At 44.3% G+C, this 10,647-nt stretch overlaps 1 protein-coding gene across 1 annotated transcript in view; it reads right to left on the bottom strand.

Annotated features, from left to right (window-relative positions):
• Positions 1-3,526: 3,526 nt before the first annotated feature.
• LOC128431169 (transmembrane protein 47-like) overlaps positions 3,527-10,647 on the bottom strand; it is a 10,653-nt gene continuing 3,532 nt past the window's right edge. The window contains 4 exon segments of the mRNA XM_053417402.1: positions 3,527-3,716; positions 5,623-5,653; positions 5,656-5,748; positions 5,750-5,766. Of these exon segments, the coding sequence (XP_053273377.1) occupies positions 3,538-3,716; positions 5,623-5,653; positions 5,656-5,748; positions 5,750-5,766 (320 nt within the window). The 3' untranslated portion in view covers positions 3,527-3,537.

Raw genomic sequence — 10,647 nt, 5'->3', positions numbered from 1 at the left:
GAATCTACATCAGGAGGTTTACGGCTGCCTGACAGAGCTTGTAAAGTGAGATTAAGTGGCTTCGCTCTCCGCCACATCGTGCCCACAAGTTTACCACATCCATTAATGCTCCGGATTACAGCTCGTAAAATTGCAGTGTAAATAGTTTGTCCGTGGGAAGCAATGAAATACACACTGTGCTAGGTAAGTGCAGCGGAAGAGGAAGTAACAAATGAATGTTTAGGACTTGCTATATCGAGAATGACAAATTACACTGGAAGTACTTAACAAGTTCATGTTAAATATGGAGCTGTGATGGTGAGGGATCTGATTGTTGAGGTACAGACATCTGCTCAGCTTTAGAACTTGAGTGTGATTGCACATCAAGGGTCTCAAATCGGTTGCATCAGAGATCAATGTTCATCGGGAGGCGAAGAGGAGAAGGAAGATCTAAAGGAGGAGAGATGACAGCCAGCAGGTCTTCTTCTTTGAAACACTTTTGAGATATGAGCAGAGCGTCTCTGACAGATTCAGTCCTGACACTTCACAGCGTCTCAGATTGACAGAGATGGTCTCACAAAGTCCACAAGTGAGGAGACCCCTCGGCTTCAGCAGTTGATGGAACACAAGCTCTGGGTTCACAGGTTGCACCTTGAGACACGATACACCAGCTCATACTCTCCCAGTCACCCCCTGCAGCTAGGACAGGTCTTTTTCAACTTTAACATTTGTAAGAGTGAGGAAACCAGGTGTCTCCACATCGGATCGGATCTGGTATGAAGATGGACAGAGAAAGTGATTTTGAAAGAAGGTGCAGGTTTGGTCACAGATGATAAGTGCGTCAGTCACAAAGATGTTAAATAGGAAAGAGAGTTGTGGGACAGACTTTCAGTTTCAACCTTCCATGGGATTCTGAAACTCCGGTTACATTCCTGATATCAATAATCAATAAATCATCCTTTATTTTAAATCATATAATAATAATAACTTATTAGATCTCCTCCAGCAAAGTTGATTTCTTCCTTCAGTTTAACACAACAAACAGTTCAGATTGAATTGCTCTGTTACCTCTCATTTCTCACAGGTTACTCTTTACTAGAGGTCGTCATTATTCAATCTGTGCTCAGTGATTAGTCAAATTAATTACTCTCTTAAGAGCTGCAGTTAACATTGTATAATTCCAGCTTGTACAGTGTATAGGTGTTTAATTTATCTCAGTAAGTATTTTATTGACAGACTGTAAATAGAGGCAGTAATGTAAACTGTCACCTGTGCGTCACATCCGATCTCAGTCGTAGTGTTTAACTGACAGGCAGAAAGACAAACACCACTTTTCATCATCAACAACAGAGGAGATGATTTGTCTGTGTCGTGTCACTTCCTATAAAACAGATGGACTTCTGCCTGCTGCACGAGTCGTACGGTGGCTGCACAGGTCCACTTTTTATCAAGGTGGCCAGGGAGGAAGCCTAGATCCTATTTTGGGGGGATGGGTGCTTGTCAGCGCCGCAGCAAATATGAGAGAACTGCGAGGACAGATAAAGATACCGTTTGTATTTCCAAAATGTCATATTTTACATTCTGGCTCCCTGGTGCACTAGTGAAATAACAGACTGTGTTTTGAATGCAGGACGGAGGTCAGGGGGGTGAGGGAAAGTAATTCAGCACACAGGGGAGCTGAGAACACAATGTTTTTGCAGAATGACAGATAAAAATAGCAGCATCTGCCTGTTTTATCGCCCAATCTCAAGTTCAAAATCAGCTTAGAAGATACAAAACTGGCTCCGTCCAGGAATTACACTGGATCCTTGGCGACCACCCAAACTACAGCTGATTAGAGCCAAACCCTGAGGCAGTGGAAACCAGATAAATACTGTTTATGTTCAATTACGCAGCTGCTGTCGGATGATCTTTTACTGAAAGGAGGTGATGCTACAAAACAATACTTATTGTCGATATCTGTACAAGCAGCCATCCATGGCGACATCTGACATTTGCTCCCTCCGAGCCAGCAGCTGCACGCCAGGCGCCTTCTCCACTGATCCCTGACATTTACTGCAGACAAGGAGAGAGCAATTTACTGTTAATGAAACGTGGCCTAGATACACTGCTGTGGTTTATAAATAGTCAGCTTCAGTAGCTGTGTTTACATGCATATAGTAATGCACTGATTGCAAGGAAAGCTTTGCCATTATTATGAATGAACTTTATTTTCAGATGATAAAATGATTTTTTCTGAATTAGAAACACTTAAATGACCAGTGTGTAGAATTTAGGGCTATTCATAGTTGTGTTTTCATGAATGTATCATCACCTGAAACTGAGAATCATTCTGTTTCTGGTACCTCAGAATGAGATCTACATAAAGAGTAACTCCACGTTCCTGCAGAGACTCACAACAGATGAACCAAACATTCGCTCTGAAGTCTCTATGCAAGGCCAGGCAGGGGTGGGTGGGGGGGGGGGGGGGGGGGGGGAGCAGTAATTCAGTTGGTTGCAATCTGCGACTTCTCTCTCCCTCCAGCTGAGACGGGCACTTAAGATTCATAAATCTGAACTCTCGCACACCACTGCTGTGCATGTAAACATGGCCACAGAGAGGACACTTCATCGTGCTGCACCAGAGGAGGAAGGATGTTCTGAATGTCGCGATGCATAAAAACCTCCCTCAACTGGGACCTGAAATTCAGCAGAGCCCGGGAGGCAGCTGAGTCCAGCCCCGTCTCACACCTCGGACCAGGGCTAATCGGTCGTGACAGCCGCCCGTGCACACCCTGTGGGTTGCCATACGAACAGACAAGTGGTTCGATAACACAATATTGATCGGGTGTCTTCATTTTATTCCCCTCTCTTAGCCTCCCCCCCCCAAGAGTAATCTATCTGTCTTATGAGGCGCAACTGTGGCCTCTTCTACGTCCTTGAGAAAGTTAAGGAACTCCCGAGGACGTTTGGAAACAACTCTCAGTGCCACTGATGATGATGATGATGATGGTGACGATGATGATGTGCAGATGGAGCAAGGGTCTGGGGCTTTTTGAAGATGTCAAGCACAAGAATTTGATGTTAACAGGTGAAGATATACATTTCTTTTTGCATGTGCATGCGTGTGTAAACGTGCGGTAAAAGCCTCCCAGTCTGACATCTTGTTTCTTTAGTAGTGGGTCGTCACTGGGGACAAAAATCCAGCAGTTCTTGTTGTTTCTTTCACATAGAAGATGGTTTCCAGTGCGTCCCAGCTGTGTCATGAGTCCTTGGAGTAAACCAGTAAGACCCCTACCCATCCCCCCACCCCTGCCCAGGACGGGCCTGCTGACTTTTTGGCTGCCGGTTCAAATACCCATCAGTCTCAGCTCCCACACTTATGTTGAGTGAAGGCAAGAAAATAAATCTCCAGACCGTAATCCAGTGAACAGTAATCCTCACAGCTCTTGGGAACTGAACCTTTAAAAGCTGCCCCACCACCATCACCACCCACACAAACTCCAACCCCCCCCCCCCCCCGACCCCCTGAACGACCCTCCTGGCATGTAACTGTAGAGTTTCCACCTTGAATCTGACCTAATAGTACTCCTCGTAGTTCTTGGGATTGAGGCAGTACAGGATTCCCCCGCCGAAGGAGAAGATGGTCCCACCCCAGGCCAGGCCGTAGCCCCAGTTGAACTCGTGGTAGATCCTCAGGTTGATGCTCTCGATGAACTTGATGGGGTAGAGGACCAAGCTGCAGGCCTGGAGGACGACTGGAAGAGACGCAGAAGGGATTACTACAAGGGAAAGAAAAATCTAGAAAGTCTTGTTGTGTCAGAGGTTATGCTGATCAGTTTAACCTCAGATTAATGCACATGAATGAATCACATTTCAAAGTTTTGTTGTTTTTAAAGCTTCAACATGATGTATTTCCCAGTAGGTGTCAATATTTCATCTCTACTTCCTTGATTAATAATTGAATCACAAAGTACATTCAGAACAAACTCTCTCTGATGTAAAATGGGTCTCCTGGAAAGTTTAATGAGTTTTGGCTTCATGGGATTTGAACACATACATTTTTTCCTTTTTTTTTATAGCAGTCATGTACCAAGCAGTTAAGAAATACTAGAAAAATTTGAAAAATGAGCATCAACTCGGTGGAGAGAAGATGTGAATGACCTGAGGACGAGTCATTCAGCTCGTGTTGCACATTGAGGAAGAAATCAAACTTGATCAAAAGGGTCAGAGTCTGATAAAAGTGGGAAAGGAACGGATGGAGGGATGAGGGAAGGTGAAAGTAAAAGGCGAGGGGGGGGGGGGGAGTGTTGGGGAGACGGGGGAGGAGATGGATGGCAGCGCAACACAGGACAAGCCATCAATCATTATTTCTTCAAAGGGAATTCATCTTGTGGGAAAACAAACAAGCTCTGGCACTTTCCTGCATGAAAATCTAAATACACGGGCTGCATAATTTCACCAAAACACAAATATGAACACAGGCGGTGTGAAAAACAAGCTTTAAAGAGGTGGTTGCTTGTTAGGAAGTGAGTGTGTGATCTATCGCCCACTGGGGGACGCTTTATAGTCCACCCAAAAAAACACTCTTTACTATTTACTCCCTCTCTGGTTATGGTCAAACAAGTTTCTACTGTTTGTTTGTATGATCAATTATTCATCAAACACTGATCTGTTTCCCAAGCTCTCAAATGATATCAACTTATTATATTGTTAAAATAATGAAGCACCTCTTTAGAGTTTGTGTTGAAATACCAAAACCTCCAGCAGCATCCAGGAGACTCAATTAAAGACATCAAAAATATAACTATAAGTGTAATACATGCAGAACCAGTGGCCCTCCTACTCCACTTGTCAGCATGTTTTCAGGCTGTAGAAGTTCCTGTGTGTGTTTGTTTGCTGAGGCTAAAGAGAGAAAAGCTTTTCAATCCCTGCAGCTTGCAAAATGATTCTATTTGAAGGAGCAGTCAAATGTCAATCCAGAAATAATATGGATGTTAAACTCTCGTCCTTTCACGCTCTTCATTTTCATTTTTCACTTGAGAGCATTTTTCGGTAAAGTTCCAGTAAATGATGAATCACAATGTGTCTATAAACCTCTGCACAATCCTCCTGAGTTATTTCCACTTTAGTGCCGAGTTTTGCTTCTGTGGTTTTCACAGTGAGATTGAGAAAAAAACCCTCTCACAGGCAACACATGCAAAATCCAACATTCCTCTAAAAGAAAAATGACATTTTCATATTGTTCTGGGAGGTGAGAATCCAGAAACTTCCCAGTTGTCCAACTCCAGATTGGGGCTGACTGGGGAAATTAAACGGACAGGCGTGACGCCCGCTGCGACTCTGCTGGGCTCCAATCATAAAAATAGGATTTTGTCTAAATGAGTTTGAGGGCGAGAGGGATTGTGAATGAGAATGTGAGCGTGCAGTCTGTGTGCCTTTTTAATCAGTAAGTGAGGATTATCATTTAAATGCATGTCAGTTTCCAATGTGATTACCCTGCAACCTTCCAGTTACCTTGTCTAAATTGGTTAATTAAGTAATCTGTTTGTGTGTGTGAGTCACTCAGCAGAGTATTTTAGTGCATAATGAAATGAGTGGCCTTTAACCCGGGGACTGCTGTGATTGTGTCTGGACAGTTCTGGTGCTCATGTGTTCACTGACCTGCAGCGAAGAGCATGAAAGCGACGGGTGTGCGTAAAATCGCCGTCTCGTCCCGATGCACACGGCAACCAGAGCGATAAGGAATGACATCAGCACCAGGGCTCCACCCCCTAGCAACAGGGCCAGTTGTAGCAACCTGCCAGTCTGGGCAGGGCGGGGGGGGGGGGGGGGGGGTTGTGGGGGGGAGAGAGAGAGAGAGAGGAGGAAGATGGACAGAAAACATGGTTAAGAGACGTAGGAAGAAAAGAGTGACCTCAAAGCAAAGGATAAACATTTAGGTTACATTCATGAATAAATGCAGTATGCATACCGGAGCTAAAAATGAAATGCACAAGACCTTGATGGTGACCTGGGAGGAGAGACAGAGCCACGCATTATTTGATTTGACATTTTATATATTACTGCCTTTATAGTATGTTGATCAGGGAGAGAAGGAGTGTTAGAGGCATGAGAGAGGGAGGAATGACCAAGAGAAACAGGGAGTATATTTATGACGGAAAGTTAAAGCACATGGAAGAAAGACAAGAAAGGGATATGGAAGGAACAAGAGAAGGAGGACAGGAGAAAGGTCATAAATAGGAGGTGAAGAATTAAAGACTGCATGGAAAGATTGGGGGTTAAGGAAGGATGGTACGTCAAGGGAAGGTAATAAAGAAGAAAAGGGGATGAGAAAAGGAAAGAATGAGTGCAATTGAAAGATGGAAGGAAGGAAACGGTAGAAGGTAAGAGTGAAGGAGGATGGAATAGATGAAGGGGTATAGACTGAAAGAGATTGAGGCAGGAAGGTAGGATGGAGAAAGTTAAGAGAAGGGGGGAATAAAGGTATGAAAAGGAAGCGATGACATATCGTGTGAAAGAAAAGAGGGAATGAGGTTTAAACAGTCAGTGGAAGGAAGGAAGGAAGGAAGCTCAGGAGGCAAGGTATGAGAAGCAGATAAAAGGAAAGAACGATGGAAGGTGAATGAATGAAGGGGAGAAGGAGAGATGGAGGAAGTATAAAAGCAATTGAGGAACAAATGAGTAAATAGAAGTGCACAAAAAACAGAGGGAATCAAGGAAGCAGGGGGAACTGAGGAAAAACAGGAGAGACAAGTTAAATGAAGAGAGGCTCTGTGGCAACGTGGTGGAGAGCATCTCCGAGAGGGTGATGGGGGCGGGGGGGGGGGGGGGGGGGGCTGGCATAATGTTACAAGGACAGACAGAGGGGCAGCATGAAAAGAAATGCCAACAGGAGAAGGGCAGAAGGAGGAGGAGGAGGAGGAGGAGGAGGAGAAGGAGGAGGATGGTGAAGGCAGAGGGGGGAGAGAGGGGGTGAGGAGGAGGAGGAGGAGGAGGAGGAGGGCGTGAAGGGACTGGGGACAGAGCAGTGCCGAGTGAAAGTAATGAAGAGAGAAAGCACTTAGTATACCTGAGCTGCCAAAAAGCTTCAGCTAAAGAGCTTTGCTGGCATGTTGTCAAAGTCTCTCTGCATGTACGTATATGTGTATATGTATATATATATATATATATATATATAGAACTACCCCCCCCCCCACACACACACACACACACACACACAGATACAAACTTATTTCGAAAATATTGCATCAATGTCTGTGATGTTTGTGCGTATTCAGCTGCTGGATTTATACTCTGCACAACTTAACAAGGAGAACGAAGAGACGAGATGTGAACATGAAATATACTTCACGTCACATAAACACACAAGGAGCTGGAAATGTTTTTAACTTGAGAAAAAAGCCTGCACGTATCCCAGGGCTTCATGAACCAAGAATTACATCATAAACGAACAGAGACAAGAGAAAAAGTTTGAGACACATGTAGAGAAATAAGAGAAAGAAGTGGAGTTCCTGGTGAGCTCTGAGACTGAGCTGAGCCGTCACACACACACACACACACACACACACACACACAGAGACACACACCGCTAGCATCTGTCCAGTTGGTACAGATTTTCCATCAGTCCAATTTGTGCAAATAACACTAAATGAAAATTCTCACCACTTTCTTTCTGAATAAATTTAGCAGGTAGGCACTAAAAACTTTAATTTGCTTCTGCAAACACGGAGGCCAGCAAACTGATTGAGTCTAAATTAAAGATATGATAGTGAAGCTTCTAAGGCTCATCCATGCTCCACAGAAGACAGGAGAGCACGACTCACACGTCTTGTCTTTAATCCACAGGGAGAAAAGCTCTGGCTGTTCTTCTGACCTTTTCCTCCACCTGTCAGCCCTCACGCTGTGATCAGATGTGGGGCTGTCAGATTGTCAGGCTAATGTGAGCTGCTGTAAAACCCCAACACCAGCAAACCTGAGAGGGCTATCATACACAACACAGGACTTAAATAATCTGTACTCCTTAAGGGACAGACACTAACAGATAAACATCGAACTGAAAGCTCTGGATAAAACATAGATGAAGCACATCTGTCAGAGAACCGGAGCTGTGGGTGTGGAGTCAAAGTCACTGCACAGCAGATTGCTTCACTGCAGAGCTATTTAAGTGAATTCATCTTTTTTATTTCACCACACATAATGTATAAATACAGCCAATGCCTAAATTTACTGCTCTAATGTGGAATGAACGACGGATGGAGGAGGAGAGAGATAAGGAGAGATGAGAGATTTAGAGGGAGCGAGGAGATGAGATGCAAAGATGGATAGTGATAGGCAGAGAAAGAGGGAGGAAATTAAAGATGAGCAAGTGGGAAGGAAGGATTATTGAGAGCGATAGAGAGCAGAAGGGAGGAGGGCAGAGATACAGATATATGAGGTACTGTATTGTTAAAATTATAAAGCAACTTAAAAAGCAGTTTGAAAGATGTCACTGATTAGGACGGCCGTCCGGACAAACACCTTTCCTGTCAACAAGGATGACATGAAAACCAAATGTAGTCGTTTCAGCCTTTAATACACGCCGGCTGGAAGTCTGATCTGTTCTGTTAGGTTGGCCTTCAAGTGAAAGAAAAACAAGGAATCACTAGAGGTCAACTCTAAAACAGCAACAAGACTGAGGTAAATCAGATGCCCCCTGAGAGATGCCCCAAAAGCCGTCCTGTGTCAGAAATGCAACTAGAGATGCAGGAGTGGAAGGATGGAGGTGGAGGGATGGAGGGATGGAGGGATGGAGGGATGGAAGTGGAGGGATGGAGGGATGGAGGGCGCAGAGTGAAAACCAAGCTTGCAGGAGGCTCAGGTGGTTCATCAGGTTTTCATATTCAGGTTCCCCTGAAAGGACAGAGAGCTGGTTTGCTCTTTTGGAAGCAGAAGGGAGGAAACGACTACGCACCAAATTGCCAATAACCAAGCAGACTCTAGATTCATCATTTGAATTTAATTAAAATCTGCAATTCAAATTAAACAAATTTATAAAAATTTACTCTAAAAGAAAAGCGTATTAGTTCAAATGGAAGGATGGAAAAACAAGAAGACGTTTTGCTGTAGACGCTCACAGAGACTCAAGTATCTACATATCTGTTTGGGGTTTATGTTAATTACGTGATAATAATTTATAATCACTCTAATATAGTTTTTTTCACACAGCAGATCCAACCTATTATTTTAATTCTTACAAGCTGATGAACCAAATGAATGTGGCAGATGGGAAAAAGAGGAATAACTACTATATATTGAAGATAATAAAAAGATTGTTTAATGCTGCTGCAGATCTATTTGTCTGGGCATACGCACATCTATGTGTGTGTGTGTGGTGTGTGTGTGTGGTGTGTGGTGTGTGTGTGTGTGTGGTGTGTGTGGTTTGGCTCTGGCAGACAGGGGGGGGGGCTGTGGGCTCCTTGCTATTCCCCTGTCTGTCTGCCACAGAACTGAATGCCACATCATTTCCCATTCCTCGTTCAGCGGCTACAAATAGAACGGGGTGTCTCTGGGGCCTCACCGAGAGGAGAGATGGAGTCATAGGAAAGGAGGGGATGAAGGGGTGAGGGAGGAGGTGAAGAGGGAGAGGAGGAGAAGGAGTGAGAGTAGGTTTGACCCTGGAGAAAATGGAACTGAGAAAGGGAGATGGAGAGGGCTGAGGATGGTGAAATTACAAAGGGGATATGATTAACATTAGAAATGTAACAATGAAGCCCTCAGGGAAGAGAAGGAGAAAGGAGGTGGGGAAGGGAGGAAGACAGGAGGGGGAAAATGAATGACAAACAGAAAAGGAGATGAAAAGCTGGGAGCAGGATTGAGGACCGAGACAAAAGACAATTCGTTTAGGAGCACAGATGAAGGGCTGGGAGAGAAGCAGTGGATGGATCGATAGCCTGATAGTGAAGGATGAGGGGGGGGCAGAGAGCGAGGAAGTCAACAATCACAAGGTTTTTGGAGCTTCGATGGAGAATTACCTCAAATCTGTGACAACAAAGACCAGAGAACAGGGGAGCACACAGGCTAGAAACCTACACCACTGCTCCACGTTCATTTAAAATCATGAATCTGAGAGTGTCTTCAGTCATTTAGTTTCATAGTAGTAAATATTAATGAGTTAATATGCTGTGAAAACCATATCTTTGTAATCCTTGGTTAGATTGACTACATATCGTGAGAGAGAGATAGAGAGAGAGAGAGAGAGAGAGAGGAGAGAGAGAGAGAGAGAGAGAGAGAGAGAGAGAGAGAGAGAGAGAGAGAGAGAGAGAGAGAGAGAGAGAGAGAGAGAGAGAGAGAGAGGTGGTGGTTTTATGGTGTCAGGTTGTAACCAAATCCGACAGTGAGTCCGGGAAATCTTCTCTCAAGGTCAAATGAATGACAAAGCTATATGTGGTGGAAGTAGTTGTTAAAAAAAAGAGAGAGAGACGGAGAAAAAGAGCAAAAAAAAGACAGGATGAGGAAGAGGGGAAGAGCAGGTTAGAGGGTGGAAGATGCTAAAAGGGACAATAGGAGGAATGGATGAATGAATGAAGGAGAGAATATTATGATTGCTGTTAAGTCTGTGGGAGGAGGAGAAGAAGGGATTTACTGTGAGGCAGAGAGAGAATAAAGAGAAAAGGAAAGTGAGCTGGCTTACAGGTGTAAATTCTGTGA

The sequence above is a fragment of the Pleuronectes platessa genome, chromosome 24 (genome assembly GCF_947347685.1).
Source record: "Pleuronectes platessa chromosome 24, fPlePla1.1, whole genome shotgun sequence".
NCBI classification, from domain to species: domain Eukaryota; kingdom Metazoa; phylum Chordata; class Actinopteri; order Pleuronectiformes; family Pleuronectidae; genus Pleuronectes; species Pleuronectes platessa.
This window is presented reverse-complemented; position numbering and strand designations above follow the sequence as displayed.